The sequence below is a fragment of the Chenopodium album genome, chromosome 3, assembly GCF_948465745.1.
Source record: "Chenopodium album chromosome 3, dcCheAlbu1.1, whole genome shotgun sequence".
In the NCBI taxonomy this organism is placed as follows: domain Eukaryota; kingdom Viridiplantae; phylum Streptophyta; class Magnoliopsida; order Caryophyllales; family Amaranthaceae; genus Chenopodium; species Chenopodium album.
The window spans coordinates 75865832-75884620 of record NC_137836.1 but is presented as its reverse complement, the minus strand read 5'-3'; the positions used below and the strand labels follow the sequence as shown (position 1 = coordinate 75884620).

At 36.3% G+C, this 18789-nt stretch overlaps 1 protein-coding gene and 2 long non-coding RNA genes across 3 annotated transcripts; 1 reads left to right on the top strand and 2 right to left on the bottom strand.

The window, feature by feature from the left end:
• Window positions 1-736: 736 nt before the first annotated feature.
• LOC145617255 (uncharacterized) lies at window positions 737-1185 on the top strand. Its single transcript, XR_014107691.1, has 3 exons — window positions 737-825; window positions 948-1019; window positions 1108-1185. It is a non-coding gene; the product is annotated as an uncharacterized LOC145617255 (long non-coding RNA).
• A 958-nt stretch (window positions 1186-2143) lies between these two features.
• Window positions 2144-6805, bottom strand: LOC145624238 (putative disease resistance protein RGA1). Its single transcript, XM_081677245.1, has 2 exons — window positions 3459-6805; window positions 2144-2766 (listed from the first exon to the last, which is right to left on the bottom strand). The coding sequence occupies exons 1-2, from the start codon at window positions 6641-6643 to the stop codon at window positions 2682-2684; spliced, it is 3270 nt and encodes a 1089-aa protein (XP_081533371.1). The 5' UTR covers window positions 6644-6805; the 3' UTR covers window positions 2144-2681.
• An 11065-nt stretch (window positions 6806-17870) lies between these two features.
• Window positions 17871-18703, bottom strand: LOC145617251 (uncharacterized). Its single transcript, XR_014107690.1, has 2 exons — window positions 18620-18703; window positions 17871-18154 (listed from the first exon to the last, which is right to left on the bottom strand). It is a non-coding gene; the product is annotated as an uncharacterized LOC145617251 (long non-coding RNA).
• Window positions 18704-18789: the final 86 nt, after the last annotated feature.

The window sequence follows — 18789 nt, the reverse complement described above, 5'->3', positions numbered from 1 at the left end:
TATAGTATTTGAAAAAAAAAAAAAAAACTCGCTTGGTTTTATTTACTTTAATTATTTTTGTTGCTTTGATTAATAGTACGGAGTATCATGTTAGGATTTTTTTTTATTATTGTTAGTATCATGCTAGGTTGCTTCCAACATTTATTTTGTTAGATGCTCTTCATGAGACATATGATTTTTATTAATTTACTTGTTTAGTCACAGTATTGTTTATTAATCAAGACTGATATTGGGAAATCACGCATAATACAATGTGTTAGGATTCAGGAATCCATTATTAATGTGGAAATAACCTAAATTTCGAAATCTATTATTAATGTGGAAATAATAAAAGACTAAAATACCCTTATTTAATTATAACTCAATATCCCATTTCAACTAAAACGTAAAATTCAACTTAAAAAAAAATTCTCCATTTCTACGATTCTACCTCTGCTAATCCCATGAGATTTTGCTGATCCCACAATTATTTGCTAGTCCCACAAAATTTACACTTATCTTCCTTCCTAGCTAAGGTAATCTGCACGTTAATTATCACACCATTTATCAAGCAAGTATCTAATGCCTATCAAAAATGAATTGTAGGTCGATGTGTTTGTAGAGTCTGATGAGTTTAGGTCCCTTCTTGTGCCTCTTCAAGAAGTAGCCAAGAAATTTAAGTCGAAGGTATCATTCATTTTCTCTGTCTCTTAAATTTAAACATTTAAGTTGATTTATTGAGCTTTGTTGGTGCAGATAATGTTCATATATGTGGACATAACTGAGGAGAAACTAGCAAAATGTATCCGGACTCTGCTTGGACTAGAAGATTCTCAGAAAATTATTGTAAGTTTCATGTTGTTTCGTTCGTTGTAATATATTCTCAAGTTAGATTCATATTGCCTTGCCTATTGTTTACCTGATTATGTAATTCTTACTTGAGCATAATTGGCCTTTGTTACTTATAGGTTGCTGCTTTTGATAGTAAGATTAGCACAAAGTATATGTTGGAATCAGAATTTACTACGAGGAAACTAGACGTAAGTATAATCATTGTTTACTATAATTATTTACTCCGCAAATAATTTGGGTAGATTAGCATATAATTTCTTTTCTGGCATGATGTAGGATTTTTGCTCTGTACTATTGGATGGGACTGTTCCAACGTATTATAAGTCACAGACTATACCTGATAGGCTGATAATGTGAGATTTTCCACATCTTTTTTATTTTGGTTATTTCAGCTCTTTACATGTTGTTACCTTATTTCAGCATCTCGATCTAGATCCTGACCTGACCCGCCTAATAACCAAGTCTAGTTGTTAGTAATTATTTATTTTTATATTTAAAGCTTCATCAATAGATCTTTTTAAGTTGAAAGTTTTCTAGAGATGCTTTAATGGTGAATCTTTCTTTTAAAATCCCCTAATTCATAAGAAAACAACTTCTTATCTATTAGCTGCTTTATTTACAAGTTGTGGTTGATAAATGATAATTACAGGAAAACGCTAGCATCCACTTTGTAGTGGGAAAGACATTTGATGATCCAGTTCTGAGTAGTTTCAAGAATGTTTTTCTTGAGGTTAGTTCTCCTACCGTCTGTGCCCCTGCGATTTTACGTCCTTCCTTTTGTTTCTTCTCTTTTTCCTCTCCTTTTTCTTTATGCGTTCAGTGTTGTGTGTCACATGGAGTTTCTCATAATTTTGATGTTTTCTGTAGCACAAACTAACACGTTTACAAACTCCGCTTCTGGTGATAAGGACACCCTTATACATCACTACCTATTATTTTAATAAGCTCAACTAACTTTCCTAGAACTCCATGTGAAAGTCATAACATTTCATTTATTTAAACACGTTTCATTAAGCTATTATCATACTATTTGTCATTCTATTAAAATTAAATATAAATTACGATTTCAATCATGACATTGACCGAGCGTAAAAAACTAATTTGATGATAAAACATGCAAACTTCAAATCCGTAATACAAAATCTAATCCTAACCGGCGTGCGCCTGGCGTCCGAACTAGTCACCTAAAAAGCATGTTTGACAATTATTTCTTCATTCTCGTCAGTTATGTCCTTCAACTCCTTTCCATTCAACAAAATAGTCTACATATTGAAATACGAATGTGCTCATCGTTACAGGCTTACAACTTACATATATTTGAAGTTTCATATTGCAGTAAACTGAATCATATAAAGCATACAATACACCTTATTAATTATTTGATACAGTATTTCAGTCATCTCATAAGATACATTAGGAATTTAGGACCGAGTCTTCATTGGAATAAAGTACAACAAAAGGGGTGCTGAACAGCTAAACCAAGTGCAGCTTAACTTGAGTCATGCCAGAGCTTGTACCACCATGATCTTCGTAATGGAGTCTTGTATACTTCCAACAATCCAACCAACTTTCAGCACCATTGAACCACGATTACCCTTCAGTTGAACTTAAATTTCCTCTTCTTCGTCGTCTTTGTCTTGTACGTTGATTTAGGATACCACAACGCACTTCCCAAATCATTCTTGAATAAGCTACCAAATTAAAGTGGTTTAGCTTGTGATTAGCATTACTATGTAAGCTTTCCCCACCTTCTAGGAAGGATTGAAAAGCTTCACTGATCGTATGCTTCAGGCTGACCCAAATACCCAATTAATTGCTCAAAATTTACAATGTACCAACAAGGCCTCAAATTACCACTTACAACATTTACACCAAACTGGCAAGTTGTTTTCAGATTTCAGAATCAGATTCAGATTTTCATATTCGTATTCGTAGCTGCAAAAAAAAAAAAAAAAAAAAAAAAAAATAAAGTTAGTACAAATGGAATTCTTTGTGCAGAAAACAGCTCACGACTAATAGTTTGTTACTTTGTTAAGAAGTATTTAACAAGTAAACCCCCCCCCCCCCCCTTTTTTTTTCTAGTACACTTATTAAATTTGGTAGTTTTATTGAAGTGTTACATTTTATGTTTTTTTAAAAAAAAAAAAAATAATATCTCTTTCCTTTTGAGTCTCCGCCAACCGTGATTACTATTTTTTTAATTATTTATTTCCTCGCAGATATTATATATATATATACACACACTACCATACTTACCTCTTATTATTATTAAATAACCTAAAATTTTGTGTCGGCTAGAGTATAACACTTAAAAAAAACAAAGAGAAAAATTACAAATAATACTCCCCTGTTTTTTTGAGGTGAAATGTTTCTCTTGGACACATATGCTAAAGCAAAACTTTGATTAATAATATTTTTAATTATTCACAAGTAAAATTATACCAATTGAATATTACTAAATTAATTATTGAGATAAATTTCAACAAGTATCAAAGAGATTTTATTTTTATTTAATCTAATGTATAAACTAGTAATTTTAGTGAAAGTAAATCTGGATGAAAACTGCAAAAAGTAAAAACATTTCACTTTCAAAAAATACCAAGAGAGTATAGCGTTGATAAACTTACACATCAAACTTAACATTGGGGATATGTTGGATAAGGTGGCAATCTTGGCCATTCGGCTTCTCATATCTTTCTTTCAATTTTGGACAGTAACGTATGTCCAGTGTCTGTAAAGAGGTAAGGCCTAGTAATGATTGTGGAAGTGACGTCATTTCTTCACAACCATAAATTCTCAGCTTACGCAGCAAGGAGAGGTTACCCATCTCTTGTGGGAGTTGTTTCAAATTGCGCATACCTCCAATATGAAGGTTCTGAAGTGTGGTTAGGCAAGCAATGCTTTGAAAGAGCTCTTCTTCCCGTTCTGAAAGTTGTGTCAAATTCTTGAGATCGAAAATTGTAAGTTCCTTAATGACCGAGAGATTTCCCAGTGATACTTTTTTCAAGCTTTGGCAGCCTCTAATTTCAAGGTACTGAATGGAGTCTGAAGATTCTATCGTCAAACTTGCCAGTTTTTCCCAGGAGGATATCCTTAATGTCTGTAGATTAGATAACCTGCTACTGATTGACAGAGAAGCTAGTTCAGTGTCAATCCCAGAAATGAATTTAATATCCAGCGACACTAATGAGGTTAAAAGAGTTGATGAAGATGATGATGCATCCTCATCATCAATTGACGTCAGATTGGATTCAAGTAACTTCCAATTGATCCCTTTAGTATATAAATGCACTAGCTTTGGTGCTAGAGACATTGACATCAACTTGGGGCAGGCATGTATATTCATCCTCTGAAGACGAGGAAACAAGAAGTGCCTTGGCTCACCGCCATCACCGTTTGATGGTCTTGTCCACCCCTTTAGAGACCTCAATTTAAAAATTCTCATATGTTCTAAGGATGGGAAGTAGACATTGTGGGCTCCGGAACCACACTTTCCACTTCCATCTGCATCTCCACCACAGACCCAGTCTTCATCTTCGACATACTCCAAGCCATCAATTTCTCCTAGAGTAAGATATTTGAGATGACTCAACTGGCTCAACTGAGGGAGAACTTTGCACTCTTCGCATTTATTTATACAAATGGAAACAAGATTAGAAAGTCCATCCAACCATCTACGCGGCATCTCAACTCCTTTGTAGCTATCAACTCTGATACATCTAACCATTGGAGAGCATGGAGGCAATGAATATGTACCATAGTTTTTCCCAACTATAATATAATCTAAATCTATCAAAGATGTCATTTTCCCAAATCCTGATGGAAATTCGGTCAAACTTGTCTCATAAATTGCCAAGTGCCTCAGGTTGTCTAATTCACAAAAATCTCTTGGCAACTCTTTCAGATCAAAGCATGATTCAAGGTTCAACGTTTGCAGGTTTTGTAATCTTGTTATGCCATCAGGAAGACATTTAATAAGGCGATTTCTTGCAAGATTAAGGTATCTTAGATGTCTCAACTTCCCTATAGAATTTGGCACCACATAGATTTTCATATTCTTTAAATCTAAGGCACGCAAAGACTGAAATTTCAAAATCACCCTTTCAAGAGATGATGCTTTTAGTTCACCATAAAGATCGCATCCTAATAGTAATGACCGTATCTTCCTAGCAGAAAACAATGTTGATCGAGCTTTGAATTCCAATTGACCGTCTTCTGACCTTTTTATTTCAACACTCACGTGCATCAATTCATCACTAGAAGAGATCTGGTCTAAAGGCTCAACCAGTTTTTTAATCTCTTTACCAGCTATTCCTTCAGCCAAGTCATGCACTAAATCGTGCATTTTGCAGTATTTGACATTCCCTTCATCATCTTCTTCCGGATCTTGAAATAAATTCTTCTCTAACAATTCCATAAAGTATTGATCTCCAATGTCTGTGCTTGATTGATCAAAATATCCTTGCGCCATCCACAATCTAATCAATTCATCCTTTATGTAACTGTAGTCCTTTGGGAACAACGAACAATATGCAAAACATTGCTTTAATGCTGGTGGCAAGTAGTCATAACTCAACTTCAACACTTGCATGATGTTATCGTCTTCCATTCCCTTTGCCTTTGAGAGTCGAGCATTTCTAATTCGTCGCCAGCCTTCTTCCCTATTTTCAGTGAAACAAAGGCTTCCAACAACCCTAATTGCAAGGGGAACCTTTCCGCAGCTATCAACAATTTCCTTCCCCAACTGAGTGAGACTATGATTGCTCTCTTCTTGCCCCAATTTAAATGCATATTTTTTGAAAAGACTCCAGGACTCTTTATCAGTTAGAAGTCCTAAGTTGTAAGTTTCTGTTGAACCAACTGCATTTGCAACTTTAGCAGAGCGTGTTGTTGCAATAACTTTACTCCCATCTGCACCACACTCGAGCAACCTTAGAAGATCTAACCAATTATTCCGTTTTTCATCCCATATGTCGTCTAAGACAAGAAGAAATTTCTTATCTTTTAACGATGCTTGGATGCTCGATTCAATTTGATCTACTGTGAGTTGTTCTCTGTTATCCTTAAAACCCAAGGACTGGCAAACTGTTCTCAGAACTTGGTTCTGATTATTAACCTCAGGTACACAACCCCAAGCAGCAAGATCAAAATGTTTCCGAACATTCTCATCGTTATAAACGAGTTGAGCAAGAGTAGTTTTACCAAGACCCCCAAACCCCACGATTGAGATTACAGAAACCCTTTTCCCATCATCATCAAAAAGCATTTCAGTAATAATCTTTTTGTCATTTTCTCTACCAATAACATCATCCTCACTCACATGAGATCCTCTTTCCCTATCATAGCGAGCCCTTAGTGGTTGTGGTTCATCGCCATGATAAACGTTCAATTTTAAGTTAGCAATGCCAATATCTGATTTGATTTTATCAAGCTGCTGAAGAATAGACTTGATTTGTCGAGATATTTTCCAATTAAAACGAAGTTTGCCAGACCTTGAGAAAGAAACCCAAACCTGCTTGTTGACATCTATCCGTTGTTTCTGGCGGTCAACAGTGAGAACATCATCAAACATATCCTCGGCTTGGTAAAGCACAATCCTCAGCCTCCGAAGCCACTCTCTGATGGCGTCACTGCGCTTTTCCTCTTGGTTCCTCTCAGCATCGCGAACTCGAGCTTGGATCATCCTGAAGGTTTCCTCTAGCTTTCTCAAATCGTCTCGTGCACCCCACCATGATGCAGCCTCTTTTACAGCTGCTTTGCCCAGATTTGTCAAGGCGTTTACCAATAAGCTGGAAATAACTCCCTCTGCCATTTTTTCCAACACCCTTGTTGTTTTTAATCTCTCCTTCTTTGAGTTGTGAATTATGAATGAATAAACTTTATGTGGATGCTTATTAGTCAATTGTTAATAGGCAGTGTGAAAGCAACAACCAGTAAATGAATTATTGTCTTGTGTTTGAATTTTCAAACTATCAATGAATTAGGAAATATTACTACATTATTTTTTTAGGAATAATGCATGGTTCACAAGCATTTGTAGTTATTAGACATGAATATATCTTGGATAAGATTTTTCTTTGAAGCAATAATATGAGGTTAAAGATGTCGATCATGCTCCTTAGGAGTTAGGACGTATTTTTGTTAACTTATACAGTAATATGCAAGTATTTCCTACCTACTTGTATTTAACTCACTACCAAACAAGCCACAAGGTAATGATCTTATTTTTATCAATTTTCAACTTCTCATTCCTTATCCAAACCTCATTCCCCAAAATTGTACTCTGTATTTTCATACATGAAACGCCCCCTTAGGAAACTGATATTCTCACTTTCCTTTGTTTTTTTTTTAGTAAAATTTACTCAATGGTGTAATTTTGCTGTCTTAAGGGTGGAAGTTTTTTCTTTTAAATATTAGAGTACAAAGAAAGTCATATTTTCTCCCCTTCTATTTCGTATTTAAAATTAGTGAATGAAAAATTGGTAAAAAAAAATTCGAACATTAGGCCATTTGCTTTAAATAATTCTCTTTTTTTTTTTTTTTTTTTTTTTTTTTTTTTTTTTTTGACGGGAACCGAGCACTCAAGCTTTATTATTGAGATATTATCGTATATTAGGAGATTTGATAGAATATTTCCTTATATTTATCTTTTATATTTTAGTTAATTCCTGATATCTTTGTAACTCTATATATTCCCAATGTTTTTCAATGAGAAGGCAAGCAATTCTATTCCAATTATTTTCTATTCTTCTCTATTTTATCATGGTATCAAGAGCAGGTTAATTTTTTTTTTTTCCCCTTCAAAATCACAACCATGGCCGGTGGTGAGACATCACCTTCGTCCCCTTTACCTATAATTGTGGGTAATGCAAATATTCATGAAAATCATCTATATCGTCAATTTGATGATACTTGTTGGATTATAGATACCGGAGCTACTCATCATGTTACCGGCAATAAATCTTGGTTATTTGACACTCGTTATATTGAATGTCCCGTTGGATTGCCGAATGGTGAAAGTGTTTTTGCTACTTTGGAAGGATCGGTCAAATTATCCGATCAAATAACTATCTCTGGAGTCCTTTTTGTGCCACATCTTAATTGCAATTTACTTTCCGTTACACAACTCAGTGATCAATTAAATGTTGTTGTTCAATTTAACTCATATATGTGTGCTATACAGGACCGACTGAAGCAGCTGATTGGAACGGGAATTAGGCGAGATGGACTATATTATTTCTTTGGCAAGTCGAATATGGTGCAACGGGTGTCTGTGGTTGAAGCAATGTCAGATTTGGAGCTTTGGCATAGAAGAATGGGGCATCCTTCGGAGAAAATAGTTAAGTTACTTCCGCACATTAGCAATAAAAGTAGTTTAAATAAAGGTTGTGAAGTATGTTTTCGTGCTAAGCATCCTAGAGACAAATTTCCCTTGAGTGAAAATAAAACATCTAGAATTTTTGAGAAAGTGCATTGTGATTTATGGGGTCCATATCGACATGTTTCTTCGTGTGGGGCTCGTTATTTTTTAACTATTGTTGATGATTATTCAAGAGCTGTGTGGATTTATTTGTTGATTGATAAAACCGAAGTTTTTCAGATGTTTATGGCGTTTGTTGCTATGGTTGAAAGGCAATTTAATCAGACAATTAAAATTGTTCAGAGTGATAATGGAACCGAATTTAATTGCTTGATTGATTTTTTTATTGCTACTGGAATTATTTTCCAAACTTCTTGTGTGGGAACCCCTCAACAGAATGGGAGAGTTGAACGAAAACATAAACACATTCTTAATGTTGGGAGAGCCTTGAGATTTCAAGCAAAATTGCCTATTTATTTTTGGGGTGAATGTGTTTTGGCCGCCGCTCACTTAATAAACCGAACTCCAACCCCTATTCTTCAAAACAAAACCCCATTCGAAATTCTCTTTAATAAAACCCCTTCCTTTGATGCTATTCGTACCTTTGGATGCTTGTGTTTTGCTCATAATCAAAAGACTAAGGGGGATAAGTTTGCTAGTCGGAGTCGAAAGTGTGTATTTTTGGGGTATCCGTTTGGGAAGAAGGGATGGAGGTTATTTGATCTTGAAACTAAAGAGTTCTTTGTGTCTCGTGATGTCAAATTTGTGGAAGAAATTTTTCCGTTTGGTTGTCCGGATGACATTAATATTGATGTGAGTATGCATGATATGTCGGTTGATGTTCATAGCGATTTTTCGGAAATTTTTGAGGATGTCGAAGCCTATGCATACAATGAGGCAGCCCACTCCGCAACCCCCTTGCGGCAAAATGTTGCTGGCCACAGGGGGGCCGCGGAGTCCACTGCCCAGCACAATGAACAGCAGCAGCAAGCTACTGCCGTGGCTACCCAACAGCAGCAGCAAGCCACTGCCGAGGCTGCTCAACAGCAGCAGCAAGCTGCTACTGCCGAGGCTCAACAGCAGCAGCAAGCTGCTACTGCCGAGGCTGCAGCACAGCAGTAAGCTGCCACTGCCGAGGCTGCAGCACAGCAGCAAGCTGCCACTGCCGAGGTTGCCCAGCAGCAGCACCATGCTGCGTCACAGCAGCAGCAGCTTGCTGGGGCACCGCAGCACACTCCAGCCACACAGCAGCCAGCCACTAGCAGTATACCCGTAGCCCAACAGCCCGATATGGGTCGCGGTTTTCGAGAAAAATACCGGTCTGTTAAGCTTCGTGATTTTGTCACTCACTCGGTCTTTGCCAATAGTCCATCTCCGTCTTCCAATCAGTCTTCAGGTACTCCTTATCCTTTAGCACACTATATACATTGTGACAAATTTTCTGTGAATTATCGGAAGTTTATTTCAGCCGTTGTTCAAACTAAAGATCCGACAACTTTCAAAGAAGCTATGCAATATGAAGGATGGCGTAAGTCAATGAATGAAGAAATTCGAGCTTTAGAGAACAATGGTACTTGGACTTTGGAGCCTCTTCCCCCGGGTAAAAAGGCTCTAGGAAGTCAATGGGTCTATAAAACCAAGTTTCTTGCTAATGGTGAAGTTGAGCGTCTAAAATCTCGTTTGGTGGTATATGGGAACCATCAGAAAGAAGGTGTAGATTATGATGAGACATTTGCTCCGGTTGCTAAGATGACCACGGTTCGTACTGTTCTTGCTATTGCGGCCGCCAAGAATTGGGAAATTCACCAAATGGACGTTCATAATGCGTTTCTTCATGGTGACTTGGATGAAGAAGTTTACATGAAATTACCACCCGGTTTTCAGAGTTCGGATCCTTCTTTGGTTTGCAGATTGAAAAAGTCTCTCTATGGTTTGAAGCAAGCACCTCGTTGTTGGTTTGCTAAACTCACCAAAGCCTTAAAACAGTATGGTTTCAAACAATCTTACTCTGATTATTCTTTATTCACTCATACTACTCGTGATACTCAGATTACAGTTTTAGTGTATGTTGATGATTTGATTATTTCTGGGAACGATTCCGCTGCATTGACTATTTTTAAGGCCTACTTATGTGACTGTTTCAAGATGAAGGATCTAGGTCCTTTGAAATATTTTTTGGGGATTGAAGTGGCTCGTAGCTCTGCAGGTTTATTCTTGTGTCAGCGAAAATATACTCTGGATATTATTTCTGAGACAGGCTTGTTAGGAGCAAAGCCTAGTGGTTTTCCCATGGAGCAAAATCACAAATTGGGATTGGCCACCGGCGAATTTCTTTCTGATCCAGAGTCCTATAGACGGCTTGTTGGTCGATTGATTTATCTTACTGTCACACGCCCTGACTTGGCATATTCAGTTCATATTTTGACTCAGTTTATGCAGCAACCTCGTAGTGAACACTGGGATGCTGCAATGAGGGTAGTTCGATACTTGAAAGGGACTCCTGGACAGGGTATTTTATTAAGCTCTGATTGTGATTTAACTCTGCAGGGTTGGTGTGATTCAGATTGGGCTGCTTGTCCTCTTACTCGACGTTCTTTATCTGGTTGGCTAGTTTTTCTTGGAAAATCTCCTATTTCATGGAAAACTAAGAAGCAACCAACAGTTTCTTTCTCTTCTTCGGAGGCCGAGTATAGGTCCATGTCTTCGTGTTCTAAAGAGCTAAAATGGGTGAAGGCTTTGTTATTGAGTCTTGGTGTGCAACATCCAAAGGCAATTAAGTTATTTTGTGATAATGAGGCAGCTCTGCACATTGCAAAGAATCCGGTTTTTCATGAACGTACAAAGCACATTGAGATCGATTGTCACTTTGTTCGTGATGCTATTACTGAGGGATGGCTATCTACTTCTCATGTTTTGACATCTTCACAGCTTGCTGACATTTTTACAAAGGCACTTGGGAAAGCACAATTTGATTATCTTCTCTCCAAGTTGGGCATTTTTGATCCCCATGCTCCAACTTGAGGGGGGGTATTGAGATATTATCGTATATTAGGAGATTTGATAGAATATTTCCTTATATTTATCTTTTATATTTTAGTTAATTCCTGATATCTTTGTAACTCTATATATTCCCAATGTTTTTCAATGAGAAGGCAAGCAATTCTATTCCAATTATTTTCTATTCTTCTCTATTTTATCATTTATTAATCAAAAGAAGGGCTAAAGTCAGCCATTACAACCTCATAAACACTTTGAGGAACCTCTTCCATCCACACTCTAAGTGAATCGAAAGAAGAACAAAGCTTGGCAAGGGCATGAGCAACACGGTTGCCATTTCTTCTAACTAAGGAAAAATCACAATAAGAACAACTACTAGATAATTGAAGTATATCATTCACAATCGATCCGAAAGCAGTAGGAGGAGTGCAGCCCTTGATTAAGTAACTATGGAGCTTAAGACAATCAGTTTCCATACTTACATTCCTAAAACCCGAGTCGATAGCAATACTTAAGGCATGTCTTATAGCGAGAGCTTCAGCAATATCAACATCATAATTGCCATTTAGGGGCAAACACATTGAGGCCACTACATCACCTACAGCATCTCTCATAACCGCCCCCAATCCTACACCATTCGGTTTGAAAATTGCTGCATCTGTGTTGACTTTAACCACTCCAAGAGCAGGAGGTTTCCATCGATCATTCAATTGCAAGCAAGACTTACTCTCAATAGAAGTGTTTTGAGCCAAAGCATACTCCCCTGCCATGCTTACTGCTTTGTGTATAACCTCCGTCACATCCCTTCTCTTCCCCTCAAAAACCCACGCATTTCTTCGGATCCAAATTCCCCATAATAAACATAAAAACAGGTTCCACCATTCCCCATCCTTATTCCTCCTTCGAACCGAGTTACACCATTCCCAGAAAGAATTCCCCTTGTACCTCTCAACCTCTAGCCTTAAGGGTGAGAGATACCATATGCGTTTAGCATCTACACATTGGGTTAGCATATGCAATACACTCTCAGACTCAACTCCACAAAGAGGACATATAGGGTCAATTTGCATACCTCTATGTATCAGACTTTGGCGGGCTGCCACAGCTCCCTTAACAGCTCTCCACGCAAAGTGTTTCACTTTCGGAGGGACCTCAGCGTGCCATATAGCATTCCACTCAAAATTACAGTTCAAACTCGAAGTAGAAGCTTTGCTATGTTTTTGCTCCACCGTGATCAGGTTATAAGCACTTCTGACTGAGTATTGCCCATCCTTAGTGTGCTGCCACACCCATGAATCCAACCTATCGTATAGAGGGATAGGGATGTTGCAAATTTCTGCAATTTCCACCTGAGAGAAGAGTGTATTTAAGGCCTCCAAATTCCAGGATCTGTCCACCCATAAATCACGCACAACTGTAAGTCCATCATCATTCCCACCATGAATCGTTGCAACCTTAAAACCAGGCAGATTCGGCACCCAAGGGTCGTGCCAAATGCTAATGGTAGAGCCATTACCGACTGCCTTTCTAGCTCCCTTCACCAACACATTTCTAGCTCCCAAAATCGACCTCCATGTGTAGCTTGCATTTGGGCACACTTTTGCATCAAATAATGTTGTGTGAGGAAAGTACTTCCTTTTTAAAACTCTTGCCGCAAGAGACTCCGGATTTGAAATAATACGCCAAGCTTGTTTTGCCAAAAGAGCACTATTAAAGTTTCTCATATTTCTAAATCCAAGCCCTCCATCCTTCTTAGATGTGTACAACTTCTCCCACGCCACCCAACACAGCTTCCTTTCTTCACCTTTTTGCCCCCAAAAGAAATGTCGATACAGCCTTTCAATTTCATTGAGGATACTAGCCGGAAGCGCAAAACATTGCATTGCATACGTTGGAATCGCTTGAGCAATTGATTTAATTAGAATCTCTTTACCCGCTTGAGACAAAAAAGTTTCTTTCCACCCTTTGAGTTTTTTCCAAACACGATCCTGAATATTTTGGAACACTTGTTTCTTCGATCCACCAATGTAGGTTGGCAAACCAAGATACTTGTCATGTCCTTCGACTGCCTTAAAAGATAACTTCATCTGAAGCATAGTTTTCCGTTCTTGTTCAATGTTTCGGCTGAAAGACACCTCTGATTTGTCCATATTCAGTTTATGTCCCGATGCTAACTCATAGGTAGAGAGAATATGTAATACATTCTCAATTTCCTCCTCCGTCGCTCTCACAAAGAGAAGGCTATCATCCACAAAAAATAAATGAGAAATAGGTTGAACCTGTCTCCCAATTTTAACACCATGGATGAGTTTCTTGCTTTCCGCATCACAAAGAAGAGCCGACAAACCTTCTGCACACATAATAAACAGAAAAGGAGATAGGGGATCACCTTGTCTAAGACCCCTGCTAGGCTTGAATCTTCTTGATGGTTGCCCATTTACTAAGACATCAAACTCTGCAGAGCTAACACAGTTCATAATTAATCTAACCAAGTTGCCCGGCAAACCCAATTTTAACATCATTTTCTCCAGAAAAACCCACTCTACTCTATCATAGGCCTTACTCATATCAAGTTTTAGCCCTAGAAAACCTTTCTTCCCTGTTTTCTTCTTTCTGAGGTAGTGGAAACATTCATATGCCACCAAAACATTATCAGTGATCAATCTCCCAGGAACAAATCCACTCTGCGACTCGTGTATAATAAAAGGTAAAACTAACTTAAGACGATTAGCTAGTACTTTGGTGACAATTTTATAAATTACATTGCAAAGACTAATAGGTCTATAATCAACAGGAGACTCACACTTTTTTTTTTCGGAATTAGAACAATGTGAGTCTGATTAATAGAACCTGTGTCACCATTATTATTCAAAATATTTAGCACTTTATCAACTACATCCACCCCCACAATGTCCCAAAATTTTTGAAAAAATATGGCGGACATACCATCGGGCCCTGGAGCCTTTGTTGGATGCATCTGGAATAAAGCAGTTCGCACCTCCTCAGCAGTGAAGACGACATTTAGAGCGCTACATTGTCTGTCACTGACCAGTGGGGTCACTTTCTCGATCACAGGGTCGGTCTCAATGTGGCGGTTCCCCGCAAAGAGCTCCGTAAAATATTGAACAAAAATCTCTGTAATTTGTTCTTCCTCTTCAAAAACATTCCCTGCTTCATCTTTTATTTTCTTGATGCTATTTCTCTCGAACCTCTGCTTTGCCTTTGTATGGAAAAAAGAAGTATTTTTATCGCCATGTTTCAACCAATCTTGCCTACTTCTTTGTTTCCAATACATTTCCTCTCTCCTCTCCAATTCATCCATTATGTCATCAATTGCCCTCATTTGAGCAATAACTTCCTCGGATTGTTCTTCCTTCATAAGTCTCTCCATCTTCGATCTACAATCCTGTAATTCCTTCACAAAGTCCCCGAATTTCTCCCTACTCCATCATACGTTATTGATAAAATTATCCTGATTTTAATAACCATTCGTTTTTAACTGGCTCAAGTGACTTATAATTTTTTTTTTACGAGGACTTATAATTTTTTGACGAGGACTTAAATTTTTTTACAATTGTAAACAAGAAGTTGACAATTTTATTAGTAGGTTATTAGTCACTTGGGCCTATTAAAGAAATGCATACTAAAGTTTAGATTATTTAAAAATGACATATAATTGGATTATTTAAATGATTGATTAAAGTTGGATTATTATAAAATCTGAAGTTAAATGATTGAATTTTAGTGGGACAACTGATCAGAACTTGAGAAGTGCCAGACATAGCAAAATGGAGACTATCATAGCTAGAGATGACAATGGATCGGAGGTGGGTCGGGTGATGCTTCATCCGCCTCCATCCACCAACGATCCATCCATCACCCGACTCATCCATCACCTAATTTTTTTTCATCCACATCCGATCCATCCGTCATCCATAGATGAATCGGGTGGATCGGGTGATAATTCGGGTGAAATAAATATATAAATAAAACTTTTCATTTTCATAATTAAAATCAAGATTTGAAAAAAAAATGATCAATTTTATTAAAACTTTGATACATCTTTCTAATACTTGTTCCTTTTTTACTAAATTAAAACAAATGTCAATTCCTAACACTATAATAGACATTAAATTATTAAAAGAAGTATTTATTTTTATTTTTTTTTATATAAATTTAACGGGTGGATGGATGGATCGGGTGATGGATCGGGTGATGGGTTGGATGTATCATCATCCGTATCTGACCCGATCCGTCACTCGATTCATCCATCATCCATCCGTCATCCGCTTAAGTTCGGGTTTTCATCCATATATTTGGATCGGGTGGATGGTTATCCATCGGGTTTGGATGATATTGTCACCCCTAATCATAGTCAGTGTGTGGTTTGTGGTTCCTACAGGTGGAAAGAACATATTATACAAGTGTTTATTTTAAGAAAAACAATGTAAATTAAGATCATACAGATGTAAAAAGAACGCACTATTAAAATGTAATAAACATATGCCTAAAGTAAAAAAAAAAAAAAAAAAAAATTATTTACACCAAAAAAGAGTGAAAAGAACATATGTACATTTTTTTTTTATTGTTTGTGTGATATAGTTTTACTTGTGATGTAATAATGTTCATTGCTTATGGTGTAATGTTCTTTGAATTTTGTCTTTAAATTATGGTGGGTACATATAAATAATGTACATTATATAATATTTTCATGTTCTTTATTAATAGGAAAATTTGACAATTACCACCTACAATTGTTACTATTTTAGCAATTACCACCTACAATTTTATATTTTAATTTTACCACTTACTATTTTTTAAAACATCAAAACTTTTCACCTACTTGGCTCTCAACTCAAAAGTGAATCATATGGGGCCCATCAACTACCTTTTCCATCCCTTTCTTTCTTTCTCACTCGATTTCTCATTCCCTTGTATTGTAATCATCTCAAAATTGGAGAAAAACTTCAATTCGTGAAATAATTAACATGTAATTTAATTTGAGATCCCCCCCCCCCAATTTTAAGAGGAGTACAATATAGGGGAATGAGAAATTGAGAGAAAAAAAAAAGAAGAAAAGAGGAAAATAAGGTGAGAAGGTAGTTAGTAGGTCCACATAACAACACAGTTGAGTTCAGAGCCAAGTAGGCGGGAAGTTTTAATGTTTTAAAAAATAGTATATGGTAAAATTCAAAAAAAAAAAAATTGTAGGTGGTAATTGCTAAAACAGCAACAATTGCAGGTGGTAATTGTAAAATTCCTTATAAATATTACAGATGTTCTTTAGATATAAAAAAAAAAACATAAAATTGGATGTTCTTTACAAAACAAATATATATTCTTTACAAAATAGTTGTTTGTTTTTGGACTTCAACCATTAGCTTAAACTTAAAAAAAAAACGAGGATACTAAGTTATGAGATAATTGGAATTTGTAACTTTTGTGAATAAAAATTATCAGGAATAATCTCAATTTTGCTGATTTGCTTAAAATAATGTCAATTATCAATTATTGTTTAATAATCCCAACTTTATAACTTGGTCTATTTAAATGCTTTCAACCAGTCATCTAACTTGTTATTATAAGTGTGTCAGCCTACAATCGATTGGTTTATATATATAAGAAAAAAAATCAAAAGAATAAAAAAAATTTGGGTTTTTCTATATAGTGCCCCTGAGGTATTGACTTTTCCAAGCTGTACCCACCCATTTTCAAAATTCTACGCTGTACCCCTAAGGTACTTTTAGTGTCTAAGATGTAACCCTACCCTAATCCCTCTGTTATCTTAAGTTAACTTTCCGTTAACTTCAAAATAAATAATTAAAAACAAAAAAACAAAAAAAAACCCAACCACCTCTCTCTCCTCCCTCACAAGTCACAATTACCCACCAGCCACCACTACACCTCTAGCCGCACCGCTGCACTTTCGATAATCTAGTCGCACCGCCGCACTCCCACAGCCTCTCTCTCCTCGACCGCCCACTTCCTGCTGGAATACCAGCCACCCCAATCCCCTCCGGCACCGGAAAACCCACAACCTTCACTACTAGAAAATAGTTCATCTACAACGAGTTTTCCAGTTGCAAATGAGCTTAATCTGGTCGTAAAAGGGATTTTACGACGAGAAACGCGTATGGTCGACAGTCGTCGCTATAGGCTTGGTCGCGAAAAGTTGACGACTGGTTTTGAAGGCTCGTCGTAATTAAGTTTTTTGCGACGAGGTACAAAACTTGTCGTTATTGTACACATTCACGACCAGATTACTTGTCGTAATTATTGTTTCCGATAATGTTATGCTAATTAATTACGACAACTAAATTTTATAATTACGACCAGATTTCTTGTCGTTATTGTACACATTCACGACCAAATTACTTGTCGTAATTAATGTTTATGATAATGTAATGTTAATTACTTACGACAAATAAATATTATAATTACGACCAGATTTCTTGTCGTCATTTTCCTCATAGACAACAATTGTACACATTCACGACTAGATTACTTGTCGCGATTGTTTTTTCTGATTATTTAATGTTAATTACTTACCACGAATAATTTTATAATTACGACCAAATTTCTTATCATCATTTTTTTATGTATAAATTTTAAATATAATTTCTACACAAATAATATACTCATCAAAATAGTTATAAAGTTGCAATTTAGCACACCCTTATAATAACTCCAAACTTGCTCATTGATATCATATATAGTTTAACACAATGTCAATTACAAATATTCAAAAGTAAGGATACACATTCTTTAATCGTCCAAAATAGCAAAAATCATCATATATACGATGTGCTTAGAATATTTCCAATAAACTAAAGTTAGAATATATCAAAAGTATTGATCTAACTAAAATTAGTGGATTCGATCAATCACCAAAATAGAAGCTTCCATGAGCATGTTGAGCTTTGTCGAGTCTTCAAAAGTTGTTCCAATAATATCTACTATATATCCCTGCAATCCATTGAAACACAGGTAATATTTAGGATAGACAATCAAACATATTAGAACCACCTCCAAGCAACCAACATAAAATAACAACCAACATAAAATAGCAGCAGCTAAAAGAAAACTACAAAGCTTGCCCAATGACAGCAAAATTAGGAAGCAAGCAATACAGATCGTGTACTACATAAAAGTAATGAACCACCTCATGCTAGAACAAGAGTATCATAGACAAACAACAAATGAGCTATCCTAAAAAGCCCCTGACTTAATCAGCATATTATATATTAGCATATCATATATTAAACTTTATACTCAAAGTGCGCACAACATAAACAAAGTTGATGCAATTTTTTATATTAGTACCATTTATCACTTGAGGTTTCAAGTTAAAAAAGAAAATCATCAATAGATAAGTATAGACAAAAAGGATAAAAAAAATATATATATATATATGTTTAAAAGTCATCTTACCTTAGTTTCAATTAGCATTAGGATTAGCTTGATCACCACCACTACTAGCTTGTTGCATATACATTGACATGAACATATTGAGTTTTTTGCTAAATCGTCCATCTTTTTGTTGTTGGCCTCACGCTCCTCTTAATGAGTTTTTTCCATTTCATCCATTCTCTTTTGAAGAT

What these genes read in the sequence shown, in the direction of transcription:
- LOC145624238 (XM_081677245.1), bottom strand. Translation starts at nt 6,643, where the DNA reads ATGGCAGAGGGAGTTATTTCCAGCTTATTGGTAAACGCCTTGACAAAT. An exon ending in CCCAATGTTAAGTTTGATGT is followed by an intron (nt 2,767 to 3,458) that starts GTAAGTTTATCA and finishes TTTTTTTTGCAG; the next exon opens with CTACGAATACGAATATGAAA.